Source organism: Myotis nattereri (assembly GCF_964212035.1).
Source record: "Myotis nattereri genome assembly, chromosome: 5".
NCBI lineage: Eukaryota > Metazoa > Chordata > Mammalia > Chiroptera > Vespertilionidae > Myotis > Myotis nattereri.
The window spans coordinates 30,232,117-30,253,273 of record NC_138080.1 but is presented as its reverse complement, the minus strand read 5'-3'; the positions used below and the strand labels follow the sequence as shown (position 1 = coordinate 30,253,273).

Genomic DNA, 21,157 nt, shown 5'->3' with positions numbered 1-21,157 from the left:
AGACCCCAGTGACAGAGTAGGGACCCTACTGCCCTCCCCGTCCTGGACCCAGGAAGACAGCGGAGGTCAGTCCTTCCCGCGAGCAGCTCTTTATTCACTGCCAGCAGTGCCCTGGAGACCCCAGCTAGACCAGGGGTGAGGGGAGCTGAGTTCAGGGCAGTCCCATGCAATATAGCAAGGGCACCCCAAGTCTATGAGGACCCATGAGCTTCCAATACCAGAGGGCCTAGCTATGTGTCTCGCCCCGGTGGAGATGAGCCAGTGGGGTCCAGCCCCTCTTGTCCTCACCCACCATCCCTGCAGCCAGGCAAGGGGAAGGTGGGCACCTGAGGAGCAGGGCCTGAAATGTGCAGTTGCAGCTCATTTGCATAGGGCAGGAGGCCATATGGGAATGTCAGGCTTGAGCTCCAGGGACTCCTGCAAGAGAGGGGGGTTTGGTGAGCATGAGGCCTGCCCCAGTCCTCCCACCCATGACCAGGTTGGGAATGGAGGGGAGTGTCTACAACTCACAACTCCGCAGGCGGATGGGCCAGATGAGGAGACTGCAGAGAGAGAGGGCGGCGGCCACACCTACGCCGCCTGTCACAGCCACCATCACCCAGTGGTAGAAGCCTACGCAGGCCCTGCAGCAGAGCTCCGAGCTGGGGAAGGGGGAGGACAGAGCAGGTGAGCAGACATTTGTGGGGACTCTCGAGCCTGAGCCTCTTACTCCGCCCACTTCAGCTTCGGGCCAGAACCAGGGGGTCGCCCTTGACCACCTTTCCTCCGACATGACACTTCAGCCAGTACTACCAGCTATGCCTTCAAAGTCTATCGCAGCTCTTTCCACTGCTCCCCTTCCTCTCCCTCCACCTGGACCAGCCCATCACCCACCTGGACCAGTGTGGCTGTTTCTGCCAAGGCTCCAGCCCTCACCTTCCACAGACTGTCCTTCTGGAGGAAGCCACAAGAGGGCGCCTGTAAGCACCTGAGTCAGGCCTCACCTCTGCCCGGATCCTTCCAGATCTCCCAAACTCCCTTGGGTGAGAGCCCAAGTCCTCCACAAGGCTCTACGTGACTTGCGCAAACCTCCCCCCACTCTCTCTCCGCTTCGCTCACTCTGCTCCAGCTGCACGGGCCTCCACTGTGGTGTTCCAACAAACCAGGCCTGGTCCTGCTCCAGGGCCTTTGCACTGGCTATTCCTTCCCATTTGCCCAGAACTCCGATACCCCCCAGTTCTCAGGACAATGTCACCTCCTCAAGGAAGTCCTCCCTGACCTGCACCAGTCAGGCCTCCGTATGTGGTGTCCCTCACCCCCCTGGCCACTGGTCTGGATCACACATTTATTCCTGTGGTTAACATGGCTTGTATTACCCCCAACTCCATGACGACAAAGGCCCAGGCTAGTTCTGGCTCCCAGATCCTGGGCTTCTATAAGGCGAGAACTCAGTGGTCTTGTCATTAGGACTGAAACCCCAGGCTCTGAGGGTCTGAGTGACACAGCCCGGCTCCCCTGTAGCACTGCCCACTCACATTCCCCCAATGCCCTAGACCTGGAGCAGTACTGGGCACACACAGTGCGCCTTTGCTACGTGAACTACAAATGCGTCACACTCACGAGCAGGGGTACAGGCTCTGGATGACCATGACTGCCAGCCCGTTGGCTACCTTATCCGAGAAGCTCATGGCGCCGTACACGAAGGCTCCACTGTGCTGGGAGGACACAGGCAGGGAGGTTAACACCCGAGCCCTGGGTCCCAGCCCTGGGCCCCAACCCCCACCCAGCCCTGCCCACCAGCCCTACCGTGTGGGGGCCGATGAGGTCAGCTGTCATGGCCAGTGACGTGACAAGGATGGTGGCACAGCCCATGCCCAGCAGCACAGCTGCTGCATAGACAGCTACACCCAGCCCATCTGCCAATGCCACCCAGGCCGCAAAGGCCAGGATCACCAGAAGGCCCACGAAGTAAGTCATCTGCAGGAGAGACCAGCATCAGGCCCCCTCACTGTGCAGCTCCTAGCCTGGCGCTTGCCCTCTCTGGTCTTCAATCCACCACCACCTAGTCCCTAACCCCAGAGAGTGAGGGGGTCAAGCTGGGCCATTCCTAAGGAGCCCCCAGCTCTGACCTCACCTAGGAGCTGACAGTCTAGGGACAGGTGGCTATTTACATCTTAAGTGCAAATCAATTAATATTAAATAAAATGGCCCAGCATGGCTCAATGGTTGAGCATTGACCTATGAACCAGGAGGTCACAGTATGATTCCTGATCAGGGCACATGCCTGAGTTATGGGCTCAATCCCCAGTGCAGTAGGTGCAGGAGGCAGCCAGTCAATGACTCATCATTGATGTTTCTCTCTCTCTCCCTCTCTGAAATCAAAAATACATTTTAAAAATTTTTAATAAATCATTCAGTTCTTGCCCTGACTGGTTTGGCTCAGTGGATAGAGCGTCGGCCTGCGGACTGAAGCGTCCCAGGTTCGATTCCAGTCAAGGGCATGTACCCTGGTTGCGGGCACATCCCCAGTTGGGGGTGTGCAGGAGGCAGCTGACCGATGTTTCCTCTCATCGATGTTTCTAGCTCTCTATCCCTCTCCCTTCCTCTCTGTAAAAAATCAATAAAATATATTTTCTTAAAAAAATCATTCAGTTCTTCCATCATGCCTGCCACATTTCAAGTACTCCATAGCCACCCTGGCTAGCACATAGTCAGCACAGAAATTTCTAGAGCTCTGCAGCCCCAAGACACTCAGAAGCCAGGATTCTAGAACATGGATCTGCGACACAGGGCAGCTACAAGGTGTAGAAGCTGAGGTATGCAATTACCTGGGTTCTGTGCACCTGCGTTATGAGGGTCCTTGTCTATGCGTGACCCCCTGCCCCCCACCAACCCACACACTCACATTCCTCCCGATCCACTTGTTGATCGGGTTCATGAGGAAGGAGGAGAAGAAACCGCTGAGATACATCACCAGTGGGATGGTGGCGATGAACTTCTGTTGGGGCAGAGTGGACATGGGCGTGTCAGGTGGGCCTCCTTGGGCTCAGGACCCACCCACAGCCCTGGCCCGCCCTCCCCAGCTCACCTTGGGCAGGTTGAGGGAGTAGGTGAGGTACATGGCCATGTACGTCTGGGACAAGTTCACGATGAGCCTCGTGCTCATGTACAGGAAGCCCACCTATGGGCAAACAGAGGGGCTGGTTCAGGGGCCAGACAGGGCCCGTCTCCACTTCCACCAGCAGGGGACACTCAGGGCCTAGCTGCAGGGACACCTGACCCACTATTAGGGACCATAGCTGGACAGGGGGAGAAGAGAGCAGTAATTGATTAGCAATGTCTGCCCTGCTGTGAAATGGAAAGTCTGTTTGCTCATCTACCGGCCATCCTGCCTGCAGCCCCAGAGTAAGGGCCAGGTGGGAGACAGGCATCCACTCCAGCCAGCTCTGCCCCATCACAGACCTACCTGGTAAAAGGCCGGCTGCCGCAGCCAGTGCTTCCAGAGCAGCAAGGGCCGGGCCATGGTGGGGGCCAACAGGGGGCTGTGCTCATCCGGCTCCTCCACCAGCTGCTTGCGCCCCTCCCTGGTGCCCAGGTGGAACAGCAGTGAGAAGATGGCACCAATGCCCACCACCAAAAGGGAGAGGTTCTGAGGATCCGCAGAAAAGGCATCAGCAGTGGCTCTCACGGCCCAGGCCCAAGTTCAGGGCCTGGGGGAGGTCCCATCCCGCCAGCAGCATCCTTGGCCCCCACCCCGGCCCCAGCTCACCCGAAATACTGGCACATCTTGGACCCCCAGCTGGTCACTGACATCCGGGGTGGGCCCCGTATTTGCAGAGGCCTGCAGGTGGAGCAGGAGCCAGGCAGCACCATAGACAGTGATATTGGCCACCACAGTGAAGGCGTACCTGGTGGGGACAGGCGAGGCCTCCGCATGGCAGCCCGGGAAACCACAGGGCCACTTCCTCTCCAGGCAGCCACACAGTGAGAGCTGCTTGTGGTGTCTGGGGAACCTCCGGGTGACAGATAATTTTAGCCACCAAACCTTGGGTGGCCCCAGGGAAGCCCCTGCTGGCCCCAGCTTGCCCAGCCTGCATGTTGTCCGATGATTTACAACTCTGACCCTCAACCACCATGACAAGGGGCTGGGATGCAGAGACTCAGCAAAGTAGGGTCCAGTCAAGTCTGAGAACCCAAGATGCTCAGAAGGAGGATTCTGGAATTGTTGGTACCAAGATCCTGGGCTTCAGCAGGGCAAGGTCTAGGATCATCTGGGTCTGCGCCTGCCTGCAGCCCCGACGTGATATCCCTTCAGGGGCTGGGAAGGTCAGGGGAGGAGCAACCTCTGGGTCTCACCAGGACTCAGTTTCCCTTTCTAAAAGGGAGAACAGCCAGGCCGGTGTGCTCAGTGGTTGAGCACTGACCTATGTACCAGGAGGTCACGGTTTCATTCTCAGTTGGGGCACATGCCTGGGTTGCAGGCTCAATTCCGCATTCTCAGTTGGGGCACATGCAGGGGGCGTGCAGGAGGCAGCCGATCAATGATTCTCATCATTGACGTTTCTATCTCTCTCCCTTCCTCTCTGAAATCAATAAAAATATATTTAAATAAATAAATGTAAGAACAATACCCAGAGGTCACAGTGAAGATGACAGCGTTGGCAATAAAGCACTTGCAGGTAGAAGCTCACCAGAGCTTGGCCTGGTGTAGCCTGACCCCTAACATCTGGGGCCCTCAGGGGCCGGGGCATTGAGCAACCCGTGTCGTTAGTGCTTGCAGCTCTCAGCCATAATGGGGAACTCAAAGACGGGTGGGGACCAGACCAAACTGGGACCAAACAGGCTGAGGTGGAGGCAGGCAGGACCCTCAACAAAGATGCTACAAAATAGCAAGAGTAACATGCACTTACCGGGGGCCAACTGTCAGCTGGGCTCTTTGAGCTCCAGCAACACTGGCGACCCTCACATGCCCTCTCCCTTCGGGCTGGAACTGCCACCTCCTTTTTCTTCACGTGCATGTCCCATAGGCACTTTGGTCTGGCCTTGGGCACATGACAACCTGGGTGTGTGGTGAAGGGCCCAGAACTGTGCCTGGCATACAGCAAGCACGTCACAAATGCTCCTATGATCAGCAGATCCAGAACAGCCCCTTTAGCACCTCAAGCAAGTGCTGGATAAGCTGGGCACCAACTGGTCGTCGGCAGGATTCTAAGATGGCTCTGGAGACTCCCACGCCCCGGTCCTGCCGTGCCTCATCCCTCCCCTTGGGGATGAGACCTTTGAATGTGATGGGATAGCACACCCACATTTAGGCAACTTCTGTGCTACAGGTGAAGGGATTTTTCAGGTGTAATTACAGATTATCCTGGGTGGGCCTGGCCTTCTCAGGTGATTCTTAGAAAAAGGGCTTAAGCCACCCCTGAGATCTGACTCCCTGCTGGTGTCAAAGAACCAGCCAGCCAGCATGAGCTCTCCGCCCGTAAGAAACGGAATTCTGGCCCTGGCTGGGGTGACTCGGTTGGTTGGGCACTGGAAGGTTGCCAGTTCGATTCCTAGTTAGGGCACATGCCTGGGTTGTGGGCTTGATCCCCAGTAGGTGGCATGCATGAGGCAGCCTATCATTGTTTCTCACATCAATGTTTCTCCCTCTCCCTCTCCCTTCCCCTCTCTCTAAAAATCAATTTTTATTTATTTTTTTATTTTTTAATATATTTTTTTTGATTTTTTAGAGAGGAAGGGAGAGGGATAGAGAGCTAGAAACATCAATGAGAGAGAAACATCGATCAGCTGCCTCCCGCACACTCCCCACTGGGTATGTGGCCTCAACCAAGGTACATGCCCTTGACCGGAATCGAACCTGGAATCCTTGAGTCCGCAGGCCGACGCTCTATCCAGAGCCAAACCGGTCAGGGCTAAAAATCAATTTTTAAAAAAGAAAAAAAATTCAGCCCTAGCTGGTTTGGCTCAGTGGATAGAGCGTTGGCCTGCAGACTGAAGGGTTCCATTCTGGTCAAGGGCATGTGCCCAGGTTTCTGGCTCGATTGCCCAGTAGGGGGTGTGCAGGAGGCAGCCAATCAAGGTTCTCTCTCATCATTGATGTTTCTATCTCTCTCCCTCTCCCTTCCTCTCTGAAATCAATAAAAAAGTTTTGTTTGTTTGTTTGTTTTTTGCGCAGCCTGTAGGTGGTGTAAGGCTGGAGCCCCCTCAGGCTGGCACTGGGCCCCGGGCCCTGGACGGCGTCTCCGTCTGGCTGGGGGTGCAGGGAGCGTCTGTGTGCGGAAGGCAAGCCCTATGCAGCTGGAGTTTGTAGCTTTGGATGATGCCATTGGGGAAGAGGGGGGGACTCCACAGGAAGGAGGCTGTCCTGGAAGCCAATGCCTGGATGTGGGGGGAGGCCACCCCTGGTGGGCGGAGTTTTTAAAAAAGAAAATTCATTCTGCCACCAACTACATGAGCAGGATAGAGGGACCCCAAGTCTCAGATGAGACCAGCTCTAGCCTCAAGACTGACATTGAAGCAGAAAACCCCACTGAGACAGCCTCTTAACCCACAGAAACCATGACATGATAAACACATGCTGTTTGAAGCTGCTTGGTGGTCATTCGTTATACAAGCAGCTGCAGGTGACTGGTTACTATGTTACAGATGTATCAGCTGGGCTGGGAGCCCCCGAGGGTGTGACCAGTCCTCACTGCTGTGCACGTGCCCTCCCACCCCACCCTGCCGGTCGTACCTTAGAGCTGTGAGCTCCACCTTCTCGTGGTCATTGGTGACGAGCTCGGGGATGAGGCTGAGGTGGGCAATCTGTGTAGCGGCCCAGCCAAACTGGAAGATGACAATGAAGGGCCCGTAGTAGAGGAGGGCGGCCCACTCAGGTGTGGATGCCCCACAGCCCAGGCAGGGGCTGAAGATGAAAGGGAAGGAGAGCAGAACACAGATGGTGCCTGTGGATGGGCAGAGTAGGGGGTCATACGCCGGACCTTCCCACAGTGGCCGAGGGGTCCCTGGGGTGTGACCGGGTGGGAACAAAACAGAGACACAGAAAAGGCTAGAGACCCTCCCAAAGTCACGCAGTGTGGTGTATGGGATCAGCAGCCCAGAGCACCTCAGGCTTATGGCCCCTGTGACAAATGGGTAAACTGAAGCAGATAGATCTGGGGTTCCCTAGAAGTCACACAGCCAAACGGGTGGGGGGTGGACAGGCCTCCACCCACCCGTCCAATGGAGACACAGAACAGGCTGGCATGGCCCTGAGGTTACACGCCGTAACATGAGTGGCAGGACCAGGACGTGTGGCCAGGTAATAAGAGGGAGGAAGAGCAGGGCCTCCCCATGGCAGTCCAGGAGTCCCGGGGGTTGCCCCTGATGACAGGTGGGGAAGCTGAAGCACAGAGACCCTGAGATCACACAGCAGGTTGAAAGGATGCTGTGGGGTCCCCTGGAAAACCACCCACTACAGACACACCATTTACACCCACAACTTCCCGTTCCCAGGAGCGAGCCTTTTCCTCCCCAGTTCCTACCAAGGATCCTGGGGGCCACCAGGAGTCAGGAGGTCAGGTGAGGCTGGATCCTGCCCTAGCTCATAAGGGGACCTGTCCCTGGCAAACATTCCAATATCTCAGAACAAGCCCAAGTCCTCCCCAAGGCCCTGCACAACCTGCCCCCGTCCCCTCCCTGCCCCTTTGCTCACTCTACTCTAGCCACACAGGGCTCTTCCAACATGCCAGGCACAGTCCTGCCTCAGGACCTTTGCACATGCTGTGCCCTCTGCCTGGAATGCTCTTCTTTCCATCCCTCGGGACTCAACTCAAATGCCACCTCCTCAAAGAAGCCCTCCCTGATCAGCTCAGTCACTGACAGTCCCCTTGCCACTTCAATAGGGTCTATTCTGGACCCTGCTTTCTTTTCCTCTCACCCCTCAGCACACACAGAAATTCTTATGTCTGTCTATCTGTCTGTCTGTCTGCTTGTTTCCTGTTTGCCTACCCCACCAGACTGTGGGTTCTGTTGGGATGGGTCCCAGGTCTATCAAAGTCACTTTCCTCCCATCCCTGAGCCTGGAAGGGGTCTGGCGGCTGGACTTCCTTACTCCCCCAGGCTCCGGAGGTGACCTCATCCCCAGACCCTGGCTCGCCCCCACAGCTCTGGGATCAGGAAATGAAACCAAAACCAGCTTGGTTCTTTCTCTGGAATTGGGAGGGGCATCCTGGGCAAATGCAGGCCAAGCACCAACTGCAGACGCTGGTCAGAAGAATGTGCAGCCCTGGTGGACTCCACCCTGCTGCTGCCCAGGCCAGTTAACCATTGTAGGAGGGAGGCTGCCTGGCTGGGGGGCCTTGGGCATGTGACTGCTCTAGGTGCCTCAGTGTCCAGAACATGGAAATGCCCCCTGAGGTCGATGTGAGAATTGAGAGTTAATGTGTGAAAGTGGCTACTGCTCTGAGCTACTCCCCACCTCAGCGGCCTCAAAACCATGATAGTTCACACCTTCACACAAGCTCTTCCCACTACTTGGAATGTACCCCCACAACCGGCACAGAAACACACTTTCATTCCTCCTTCAAAACCCCAAAGGCAATTTCCTGTCTTTGTCAGAGCTCTGCTTCTTTCTTATGGAGCCCGGTCCGTTCGCCTGCCAGCCGGGGCCTCACAGGAGTATCCATGTCCAGCTTCGATGGCCTCTCTAGGCGAGAGGGCAGCTGGGAGGGCTTGTTAAGGGAAAGAGTGAGTTTATCACCACCACCCACACAGACTCAGGGGCAAATAGAGAAGTGGGCACTTGCTGGGGTGACCGTCGCTCTAGTCACCTCATCAGGCATTTTGAGGAGCTACCCGGCTTCCTCTCTCCACAGATCCTCCACCTCAAGATGGGCATGAAGGGGTGCAGGTAGAGACCTGGGTATCTGGTTGGGGCACTCAACCCCCAGGCCTGTTTTGCATAAACACAAACCGTTCAGTTCTTATTTACAAAAGTGCCCTCAGCACCCCTACCACCCACCTCTGCGGGGGAAAATCAAGTCCTTCCTGGGGTCAGGTGGGACCCTCACTGAGTGTCCAGCCGTCTAAAGTGGCCTGAGAACAGCCCGGGCAAGCTCAGACCTGACAAACCTGAAATCCACCCCGAGGATGTGGCCACACGAAGCAAGCCACCCTCAGGCCATTTGGAGATCTGTTGCACCTTGCAAAACCTCACTCAAAAGGGCCCAGGGTAAATGTCTCACCCCTCATCGTCCCGCCTGCCTTCTAAAAAGCTGCCACCCAGAATTCCAGAGTTCCCCGAGTGGCAGGATTCCCGGTCCTGCCTCCTGAAATGCCTGGAGGGCCCCCAATGCCAGGCTGTGGTGGGCACTAGAGCCAGGGAAAGTGGCCAGGGCTAATCTCCAAGCTCAAGGCCTGGGCGGGCAGAGAAGGGCGCATGGACACAGGCTTATCATCAGTGTGCACAGGGCAGGGCGCCCCAGCCCCCTGGGACCTGCTGCTTACCCTCCCCAACAGCCCTCTAGGCAGGCAAAGGCCCCAGGCCAGAGGGTGAGCCCACGACCTGTCCAGCAGACCCCATCCCGTTAGTCAGGTACAGACCCCTGACCCTTCTGTCTCACCCGCCCCCAACTCAACTCTCAGCTGCCAGGGCAGCTCCCCCAAACGCCCAAGCGCCACGTTGCCCACATTGGGGAGGAACAGACAGAGTACTGCAGAAACGGATGGCCAGGCAGAGGGGGCTCTAGTCTGACCCTCACTTGGACCAAGCTGTCCTGGTGGTCACCCTGATAGAGAGATGGGGAGGTCAAGCCAGACAAGCCAGACTGACAGACCCAACCCGAAGATGGTTCAGGGAGCCCCAGGGGTCAGACTAAGGGAAGCGCACCAGGAGGTCACACCAACTGAGTCGGATGAAGGGGCTTGACAGGTCAGACAGCAGCCTTAGGCAGACAGAGGGAGAAGACTCAGGGCCTGGGGCAGAGGCAGAAGGCTCAGGTCATGTGACAGACAAGGGGCAGGTTCAGGCCAAGGGGCAGAGAGACAGAAGGGGGGGGGGGGAGGGCAGGGAGTTCAGCAGAGAGAGGGGTTGGCTCAGGCACTGGGGCAGACACAGAGGGGAAGATCTGGCCACTGGGGGCACTGGGCAGGCAGGTGAATGGGAGCGGCTCGGCCGCGACTTACCAACCAGGTGCCAGGCCTTGCGAGGCCCGCAGCGGGCGCAGCGGCCGGCGGCGCGGTCGGCCTCGTAGCCCACCAGAGGCGTGCAGAGCCCGTCGGCCACCTGGCCGAGCAGCAGCAAAATCCCGGCGCCGCGCGAGCTGTAGGCGCGCACCGAGTGCAGGTAGACCAGCAGGTAGGTGAACCACATGGACGCGCACAGGTCGTTGAGGAAGTGGCCCACGGCGTAGCTCAGCCGTGCCGTCAGGGACAGCGGCCGCGGGGGCGCCCCAGCTCCGGCCGTCGGGGGCCCCGGGCCCATGGCAGCACTCCGGGCTCGGCCTGGGCCGTCGGACGCGCCGCAAACGGGACCCCCGAGCCCGACCGTGGGAGCCCCTCTCCCCCCACCACCGACTACCTCTGCCCGTCCGCCCCGCCGAGCGCTCCTGCGGCCCTGGAGCCTCTGGCCCCGAGACTACGGTCCGGGAGGGGCGGGGCGGGGCATCCAGGCCTCTTCCGCCAATCGGGGCCGCGTGCCGGGTGTGGCGAGCCAATCATCTTGGAGATGGGCGTGGTCTGGGGGGGGTAAGCTGGGCCTACACACCCGGCTCCGACAGAGCTGCGGGGTCCTAGCGCTCTACGGTCATTCGGGCTTCTCGGACCCCACACCACGAAGTTGGGGGTGACGCAAGGGTCGCCCCCACCCAGACTCCGGTTGCCAGGCCCGTGCCATCCAAGCCAGTCCCAGCTTTATCAGCCAAATGTGGGCTGGGGGCGGGGGATGGGCTGAGCTGGGATGTGTGTTGGGGAAAGGTCTTAGATGCAGCTCGTTCCTCTCTCCGCGGGGTCCGGTGGCTTTGCGGCCGGAGACACCCAATTGGGGGCGGAGAGGACGCATTAGTTCTAATTAATTAGTTATTAAGGATAATAATGGGGATAAGCGTCATAATAACACCAGCTGGCATTTAATGAGCGCCAATTGTGCCAACACCCCACGTGGATTTACTCATCCCAGCTGGGCGGGAGGCGGAGCAAGTCTCTCCTATTTCACAGGCAAGAAACACGCCCAAAGAGCAAGAAAGGTGCTCAAGGGCGCCTAGTGTTCACCTGACAGCGATCAGGTGCGCGCGTTCCCGGGAGGCAGTGCTCTGGACCCCTCCCTACTCCGTTTCAATTGTCTTCCCAGACACTTGGTCACCACACTAGCGGTTTCAAGTTCCACCCCTGCCCACCCCCAGCCCTGGCCTCCAGGCCTCCTCCAGCAGTGGTTTTAAACCTGCACGGCCAGAATCCTGGGATCCGGACCAGCCCGCCTCCTAGCTGTCCCAGCTAGGACAAGCCCCTTAAGTTCGTGGGTTCTCGGTCTCCCCAGCTCTAGAATGGGTATAATGTATGTTAAAAGTGACATAAGCGCCCTGGTATCTCAGTGGTTAGAGCATCAGCCCGAGCACGGAAGGGTCATGAGTCCGATGTCCTGTCAAGGCCACATACCTGGGTTGCAGGCTCCTTCCTGGCCCCGGTTCCCCCGCGAGGAGGAGGCAACCGATTGATTGTCTCTCTCACCTAGATGTTTCTCTCTCCTCCTCCTCCTCCTCTCTCCCTCTTTTCCTCCTTCCCTCCCACTCTCTCTAAAAATCAATGGAAAAAATATCCTGGGCGAGGATTAACAACAAAAAGTGATAGGTGTGTTAGCTCTTAATATTCTCAGCCAGAAAGCCTTCTCAGCACCCTCTAGGGCAGCGGTTCTCAACCTGTGGGTCGCGACCCCTTTGGGGGTCCAACAACCTTTTCACAGGGGTCACCTAAGACCATCGGCAAACACATATATAATTACATATTGTTTTGTGATTAATCACTATGCTTTAATTATGTTCAATTTGTAACAATGAAATTGGGGGTCACCACAACATGAGGAACTGTATTAAAGGGTCACAGCATTAGGAAGGTTGAGAACCACTGCCTAGGGCAGGGGTGGGCAACCCCTGGCACGCGTGCCAAACATGGCACGCCAATAACTTTTGCTGGCACGCAAAACCCTCTCTTATAATCTTCCATTTACAATTTTTTTCTTAATATCGACTTGTTTATTTTTCAGATAAATTCAGTGTAGGTGCATCTTAGATAAATAAATAATTTTACATAACAAGTTATCTTAAAGACCATAGACATGGATTGACGAGAGAGGGGAAGAGCAATTTCAATAGTGTGAAAACGAATTATTGAGGACTTGGAATGCCATTCCAGAAAATTTTTTCTGTTTAAAAAGCTTTACAACAGCATTACTCTCCATGTTTTCATCCACATAGGCTTGTGAATCTTTGTTCTCAGTGATGAATTTTGTTATGTCTCGTAATAGGAGTAGCCTGACAGATGAAAGTAGTAGCTCGTGCATATCTCTGAAGGTCACGAAATATAAACCTGATGTAAAATCTCTGTCATCAGTGATGCAGCAGCAAAAGTCCCACTGATAATATCAAGCAGAGTCATAAAGTTTTCTGTCGGACTATCAGTGTACATGTATACATTAAAAAATAAATGTATTTTTCATCATTATATATTGTGTTTTTGTCGCTCTTATGAATTTTATTATTTCTTCAAGGTTCTTCACATATGTACACCCTAAGAGATATCAAGTAGGTGTAACATGTTCTCAAAAAATTAGGGTTGGCACGCAGAAGAATTTTGAGTCAGAGATTTTGCTGGTTTTGGCACGCACTCACAAAAAGGTTGCCCACCCCTGTCCTAGACCCTAGTCGGTTACTACTCTGGGTTCCCACAGTGCCCTGGGCTGCTTCCATCTCAGCCCTGAGCATCTGCTCTCCCCCCTCCCAGCTGTAACTGTCTGCCCCGAGGCAGGGACCTGAACAGTCTTAGTAACTGCATTGCCTCCAGCAATGCCTGGCGCATAATAGGAGCTCAAGAAATATCTGAGACAACAGAACACTAGTTACCAGAGGGAAGGATGTTGTGGGGAGGATGAAGAAGGTAAAGGGGGTAAAATACATGGTGAGGAGATAAGATTATACTTCAGGTGGTGAGCACACAATGGAGCACACAGATGTCAGATTTTAAGGTTTTACACTTAATATTTATATAATGTTATTAAGCAATGTTACCCCCAATACATTTAATTGAAATACAAATTAAAAATAAATGTCTGTCACATAATTGAATGCTAGACATACAGGCAGAGAATCAGAAATTCAGATAGGGAGGAGATAAAGGGATAAGAAAAGATAAGAACCTCAATTCTTTCCTTCCTGAAAGTCAAACTCCCTTTAGATTTCACCAAGAGAAATGAAAGGCACTAGAAAAGGTGGCTCAGTGTCCACTCTTCCATCAGCTTTCTGTGTGGGGCAGGAACTCGGGGATCATCCCAGCAGCCTCTTGGGACAGACTCAGCACCAGCAAGAGGGGGGAGCCCCAACACATCTTTGGGTTCTGGCCCTGACTGTGGGGAAGGCAGGAGCAAGGCTGCCGCTGACCCTGAGGCTCAGCTGGAGAGCTGCCCTTCATTCGTGGACTCATTCATTCAGGGGATCTAGCCTCATGCTGAGCAATGCTGGATCCCTAAGGATTTGGAGCCCCTAGTCTGAGGGATCCCTCTAGTCTGAGGGACCAGGTCAGAGCTGGACCCTCCCAATTCCCCATGGTCACAACTTCAGCTGGGGAAACCCCGAAGGGTGACTGAATGGCAGATAAGGAGCCAGGACTTTACCTCCAGGTCACCAAAGACTTAAGGCAGAGTTTTGGGAGAGAATGGAAGAGTCAGATAAAAAGTCCTATGGGACGCCCTGGCCAGGTGGCTCAGTGGGTTGGAGTGTCCTCCCGTAACCAAAAAGGTTGCAGGTTTGAACCCCGGTCAACAGGTGACCACCAATATCTTTGAGTTATTCATTCCCGGCAGGGGAGGGTCCACCTGGATGGGAAAAGGTGCTTCTTTCAGATTACCCCCCAAACTCCACCTGAAGTCCTCGGTGACCTGGGGGTGAAGTCCTGACCCCTTATCTGCCAATCACCCTGTTAGGTTTCTCCAGCTGAAGCCCTCCCAGGGGCCCTGGCAGTTCTGTCCCAGTCCCTCAGACTAAGGGGGACAAAGTCTCTCCCCACCACCACCCCCCCCCATTCCTCTTTCTCTAAAATCAGTAAATACCCTTGGTGAGGAGAAAGAAAAAAAAAGTCCTATGGGAGGGGTGGGCTGTTTATTCCCAGTCAGGACTGACTCAGCTACCGGTTGGGCAACCAGTGGAGACATACATGCCCCAGGGGCTAAGAGGGGCCCGGATTTGCCAGGAGGATCTAGGCTCTGCCCAGAGGGAAGGCAGTCAGGAAGGACAGATGAATGCCCAGCCCTTGGAACTGGGCAGACAGACAGACAGGCTTGGGGTCAAGAGAGATACAAACAGCCTTCAATATCTCAGAGCGTCCCCAGCTGCCCCCTGACGCCAGACCTGCGTCCCCCCTCCCCCGGCCAGAAATCTGATGTTCTGATGGCCCCAGTCCAGCCTCAGATCTGGGGAAGGGACAAGCGTAGAGGGAGTGGGGGTGTTTCCTTTGATCTTCTCCCTTTGACTCAGACCCAGGATGACCCGAGCTGGAGATGGAGGCGGGTCGGGGAGAAAGGGAAGGGAGGGTTTTGATCGGAGGATGGCTGGGGGGGGCAGGCACATGATCAGTTTTTGTGATAGGCGCTATCCATTGCATTGTAACACCCCTGGCTTCCGCCCACTCAATCCCAGGAGCATCCCTTCCTGCCAGTGGTGACAACCAAAATCATCCCTAGGCATGGTCCAGTGCCCCTGAGGAACTGAATCGCCCTGGATTCACTAGAAAATTCTCTGCAAAAGGGGTTTGCATTCTCGGTGGACAAGAGTTGGACCTCAGGTATCGCAAACCGGCCAGGCCCGGTTCTGAGCACCAAGCTTGAATTAAACTCATTCAGTCCGTTCAACGACCTCATGAAGGTAGTTACTGTCCCACTTCACAGAAGGGCAAACTGAGGCACAGGAAGTTTTGGTAAGTTGCTCAAACCACACAGCTAGGGTTCAGGGCTACCTCCCTGAGCGTCTGAGGGTCCAGCAGCTACAGGGGTGCCCTCTCCCCAGATGCTTGAGACCCCTGTCCCTACACCCTTTTGTTCCAGCAGCTCTTAACCCTGTGCTTCCCTTTCGCATTCTCAGCCTCTCAACCCCATTAAAATGATCCACGTACTAAATTCACTGTGTGATAAAGCCCGGGGGGGAGGGGGCGGGGGGGGGGGCTAGGATATCCTGGAAGCACCACCCACACCCTGACTCTTCCTGGGGATGGAGAAGAGTTGACTCACCCCAGGTTGGCAAATGAGCATTAAAAATTTAAATGGGCCCGGCCTGCGTGTCTCAGTGATTGAGCATCGACCTATGCACCAGGCAGTTGAGGTTCAATTTCCGGTCAGGGCACATACCCGGGTTGCGGCCCCATCCCCATTGTGGATCGTGCAGGAGGCAGCTGATCAAAGATTCTCTCTCATCGTTGATGTTTCTATCTCTCTCCCTTCCTCTCTGAAATCAATAAAAATATATTTTTAAAAAATTAAATGGGAAGGGCTACAAGCCATCAATTTCATGACTCTGCCTACCCTGGCAAAGCCGTCTCTGAGCCTCAGACCGCAGGCTGGAGATGTCTGTAGCTGGGGCTGTCACACTGGGAAGGACCCTAACGGGGACCAGCCAGGACTGGCGGGCAGGCGGCGGTCCCTCCCTCAGGGGAATGTTACCCAGCATCAGAGGGACCAGGCTCCGCTGCACACCCAACAAATAAAGGCGATCGGAGGAGCGACCTGCAGGCTGATGTTTACAACACGAGGGCAGGGTGATCACAAAAGCAAGATCTGACCTCAGTTTTACAGGAACGCACACACGCACACACGCACACGTGCTCACACACACGTGCGTATGAATGTGTTGTGCTTTGTGCTGTGTCCCCTAAAATTAATATGAGGAAGTGCTAACCCCCAGGACCTCAGATTATGACCTTATTTGGAAACAGGGTGGTTGCAGATGGAATGGGTTGTGGCACCGGAGTAGGCTGGGCCCGGTGCAGTATGACTGATGCCCTTGCACAAAGGGGAAATTTGGACACAGACTCACACGCAGGGAGAACGTCATGTGATGACTGAGGCAGAGATGAGGCAATGTTTCTACAAGCCAAGGAACGCCTGAGACTTGCCAGCAACCACGGCTTTCGGCAGGAACCAATCCAGGCCGAGTCCTTGATCTTGGAATTCTGCGAGACAATACAGTTCTGTAGTTCAAGCCACCTACCTGTGGTGCTTTGTTCCTGCAGCCCTCGGGAGCTGTGTGTGTGTGTGTGTGTGTGTGTGTGTGTGTGTGTGTGTGTGAGAGAGAGAGAGAGAGAGAGAGAGAAAGTTTTAGTAAGAAATGTAAATGTAACAAGCTGATAATGGGGAGTATGGTGGCCTTAATACACTAATCTTGTACAAATAAAAGGGGTTTGGGCAATATTTGCATAAAAACATTAATTTCAAAAACAAAAAGTTTAAGACATCCTGAATGGATCTCATATTTCTAGTATTTCTAGGGCTACAAATTGGAGTATTTTTCCTGCTTTGATATTATAAAATTTCCAAATGAAGCATAGAAATGGATGCAACGAAACTAACATGAGGTTATATGCCTTCAAACAATCATAGGGTCACTGGTTGCACTGAAAGCTAGGAATTGAGAGAACTTCATGCCGCCACGAAGAACCAATTTATAATTTGGGGACAAAAGGATATGCTTTTAGATAAATGTATGAAGGATGTAAATACATAAATGCTGCCTGTTGGGGGTTGGGCTGTGTATGAATAGCATGAGCTGGACTGAATACACTATTATTTTTTCTAGGAAATATAGGAAGGCATTTTTTCCTCCAGAAAAAGTACGGGGTGGAGCGAAAGTAGGTTTTCAGTTGTGAATACTCGAAACACAGAGTTTATTCTTGTAGTATTATTTATTAATTATTGTATTACTAGTGGCCCAGTGCACGAAATTCATGCAGGGGGGGGAGTGTCCCTCAGCCCAGCCTGCACCCTCTCCAATCTGGGTCCTCTCAGGGGATGTCTGACTACCGGTTTGGGCCTGATCCCATCCCTCTCAGAATCCAGGACCGCTGGCTCCTAACTGCTCACCTGCCTGCCTGCCTAACCACTTCTGCCTGCCAGCCTGATGGCCCCCTAACCACTCCCCTGCCGGCCCAATCACTCCCAACTGCCCTTCCTGCTGCAACCCACCTCCTCCACCAGGACCCGCCTCCTCTGCACAAGGCAGTGGAGATGCTGAGACCAGCCTCCTCTGCACTGTGTGAAGCCGCGGGACCCCCCAGGCCTCATTGTGCTGAGCAGCCGCCAGGCTCTGCCTCCACTGTGGGCGTGGGGTGGCCATCTTGTGATGACATGGCGTGCAAGGGCCACCTAGGCTTTTATTAGTATAGATTTTCCATATGTACACTGTAAACCTACTTTTGCCACACCCTGTATTTATCTTTATTTGATGCGTTTCCGTCATTAAGACATTGTTAGACGTAATGAAAAGGAAAAGTGCTTTTCTTTCCAATTACAATTTACATTCCATGTCATTTTGTATTAGCTTCAGGTGTACAGCACAGTGGTTAGGCAATCATATACTTTACGTATACCCACCTGGCACCACACATTGTTATTACAATATTATTGACTATATTTTCTTTTTTTAAAAAAATATGTTTTATTGATTTTTTACAGAGAGGAAGGGAGAGAGATAGTTAGAAACATCGATGAGAGAGAAACATCGATCAGCTGCTTCCCGCACACCCCCTACTGGGCATGTGCCCACAACCAAGGTACATGCCCTTGACCGGAATCGAACCTGGGACCCTTCAGTCCTCAGGCTGACGCTCTATCCACTGAGCAAAACCGGCCAGGACTATTGACTGTATTTTCTATGCTGTACTTTACATCCCCGTGACTATTTTGTAACTACCAATTTATACTTTTCTTTTAAAAAAAATATATATTTTATTGATTTTTTACAGAGAGGAAGGGAGAGGGATAGAGAGTTAGAAACATCGATCAGTTGCCTCCTGCACACCTCCTACTGGGGATGTGCCCGCAACCAAGGTACATGCCCCTGATCAGAATCGAACCTGGGACCCTTGAGTTCACAGGCCAATGCACTATCCACTGAGCCAAACCGGTCAGGGCCCAATTTATACTTTTCAATACCTTCACTTTTTTCACCCAGTCCCCTCCCCTCTGGCAACCATCAGTCTGTTCTTTGTACCTATGAGTCTGTTTCTATTTTGTTTGTTCGTAGTGAAGTCATATGATATTTGCTGTTCTCTGACTGACTTATTTCACTTAATACTCTCTAGGACCACCCATGCTGTCCCAAATGGTAAGATTTCATTCTCCTTTTTTTCCAATCCTTTCCTGAGGCTATATTTCCATTGATTTTTAGGGACAGTGGAAGAGGGAGGGAAAGACAGAGAGAAACATCGATGTGAGAGAAACACACCGACTGGTTACCTCCTGCAACCCGGGGAGGAGCCTGCAACCAAGATACGTGCCCTCAACTACAATAGAACCCGGGACCCTTTGGTCCGCAGGCCAACGCTCTATCCACTGAGGGAAACCAGCTGGGGCAGGTTTCATTCTTTTTATGGCCGAATAATATTCCATTGTATATATGTACCACTGCCTTTGTATCCATTTGTCTACTGATGGGCACTTGGGTTGCTTGCATAGCTTGGCTATTGTTAAAAAAAAAAAAAAAAGACACTTCTATGAACATATATTCTTTCAAATTGGTGTTTTGGGTTTCTTTGGATATATACCCAGAATTGGAATCACTGGGTCATAAGGTAGTTCCATTTTTAATTTTTTGAGAACCTCCACACTGTTGTCCATAGAGGCTGCCCGTCTGCATTCCCACCAGCAGCGCACCAGGGTTCCCTTTTCTCTACATGCTCCCCAAGACCTGTTTGTTGATTGCTTGCTGACAGCCATTCTCACAGATGCAAGTCATTTTCCCCCTGAGGGTATGTTAATGATTTTAGAGAGAGAGGAAGGGGGGGAGAGAGAGAGAGAGAAAGAGAGAGAGAGAGAGAGAGAGAGAGAGAGAGAGAGAGAGAGAGAGAAAAGAGAAGAGAAGAGAAGAGAAGAGAAGAGAAGAGAAGAGAAGAGAAGAGAAGAGAAGAGAAGAGATAGAGGGGTTGCCTTCCGAATGAACTCCAACCAGGGATTGAACCGGAAGCCTAGGTATGTGCCCTGACAGGGAATCCAACCTGAAACCTTTCTGGTGTCTGGGTGACTCACACTCCAACCAACTGAGCCAACTGGCGGGGGTGCAAAGCACTTCTCTTGATGCCAAGGAGCTACAGACTGTTTCCCCAAACTGCCCTCAAAGCCATTCCTTTCTTTTTGATGCGCAGGAAGAGCCCTGAATTCCTTGTGTGGTACACTGGGAGTGGAAAAATTGTTTCTATGGCAACACCAGACTGTCAGTCAAGCAAAAGAGGTGGGGCTCAGAGGGCGGGTCTTTCCCTGTTTTCCTGGGAATTTTCACGTGGCTCGTGTTTGAAAATGAAATGAAAACTTCAGTGAGAACCAGAAGAGGAATACTAGAGCCCTGGCTAGGTGGCTCAGTCTGTTGGAGTGTCATCCTGTACGCCAAAGAAGCTGCTGGTTCGTTCCCTGCTCAGGGCACTAGGTTGTGGGTTCAATCTCCAGTCGGAGTGTGTATGAGAGGCAACCCTTCGATGTTTCTCTCTCACATCAATGTTTCTCTCTGTCTTTCCCTCTCTCTTCCACTTTCTCTAAAATCAATGGAAAAATATCCTCCGATGAGAATCCAAAAAAAAAAAAAAGAATGTAATTAGAAATTTTGAATCGTTGTCTTTGCCCTCCATGTTACCTATATTGTCTTTAAGGAAGCAGAGAGAGGCATGAAGAACACACAGCTGAGAAACAACCCAACAGGACTCTGGGTCTGTCAGGACTCCAGGGCTCACTCATCCTTTTAGCCAGATTTAAACCACGTAGCATATAATGCACCCATTTAAAGTGTATGATTCCGAGGTGTTTAGTATATTTACAGTTATACAACCATCACCACAGTCTAATTTTAGAACATTTTGATCTCCCAGAACAAAACCTCATCCCATCAGCAGTCATGCCTATTCCCCTCCCCATTAATCCTTTTTTTCTTTTTTTGGTACCAAAACCTGTGAAAGAACCACCCATTCATTCTTTATCCCCTGGCAACCGCGAGTCAGCTCTCTGTCTCTGAATGTGCCTGTTCTGGGCACTTCATATAAATGAAATCATATATTGTGTGGCCTTTTGTGACTGGCATCTCTCTTTTTGTTGTTAATCCTCACCTGAGGATATTTTTTTCCATTGATTTTTAGAGAGAGTGGAGGGAAGGGAGGGAGAGAGGCAGAGTTAGGGTTAGTCGGGCCAGTGCTCTAACCACTTGGCACTCCAGCCAGGGCATGACTGGCATCTTTTACCGAGCATCATGTTTCAAAATTCACCACTGTTGTAGCATAAGTCAGCAGTGTATTCCTTTTTATGGCCAATAATACTCTATTGTTTCACATGACATTCTGTTGGACTACATTTTGGTTATCTAGTAGTCAATTGATGGGCATTTGGGTTGTTTTCACTTTTTGGCTCTTGTCAGTTCTGCTGCTGTGAACATTCCTGCATAGGTTTTTGTGTGGACAAGTGTTTTCAGTTGGCTTGGGTGGATACCTAGGAGTGGAATTGCTGGATCGCATGGTAACTCCATGTTTAGCCGCACCCGTGTGCTCAGAAAAGTTCAGGAGTCAATGTCGATGTATTAAGCAGCTCCTGTGGGCACTGTTGTCTGTGCTGGGAACACAGCAACAAACAAACAAGCAGGTCACCGCCTAGGCCAGGTAGCTCAGTTGGTTACAGCATCGTCCAGATATGCCAAGCTTGCAGGTTCCATTTCCGGTCAGGGCACATACAAGAAGCAACCAATGACTCACAAAT

At 52.9% G+C, this 21,157-nt stretch overlaps 1 protein-coding gene across 3 annotated transcripts; it reads right to left on the bottom strand.

Annotated features, from left to right (window-relative positions):
- Positions 1-73: 73 nt before the first annotated feature.
- MFSD12 (major facilitator superfamily domain containing 12) lies at positions 74-10,592 on the bottom strand (the record flags this gene model as incomplete). Of its 3 annotated transcripts, XM_081092554.1 has the most annotated exons (10): positions 10,144-10,592; positions 6,713-6,923; positions 3,749-3,887; positions 3,446-3,628; positions 3,068-3,160; positions 2,885-2,977; positions 1,786-1,956; positions 1,600-1,694; positions 511-641; positions 74-417 (listed from the first exon to the last, which is right to left on the bottom strand). In XM_081092554.1, coding segments are annotated over exons 1-10 (1,416 nt in total). In that variant the 5' UTR covers positions 10,442-10,592. The 3 variants fall into 3 exon arrangements, with proteins under 3 accessions (XP_080948680.1, XP_080948681.1, XP_080948679.1); XM_081092555.1 differs by lacking the exon at positions 3,749-3,887 and having other exon boundaries at positions 3,446-3,563; positions 10,144-10,569; XM_081092553.1 differs by lacking the exon at positions 74-417 and having other exon boundaries at positions 500-641; positions 10,144-10,584.
- Positions 10,593-21,157: the final 10,565 nt, after the last annotated feature.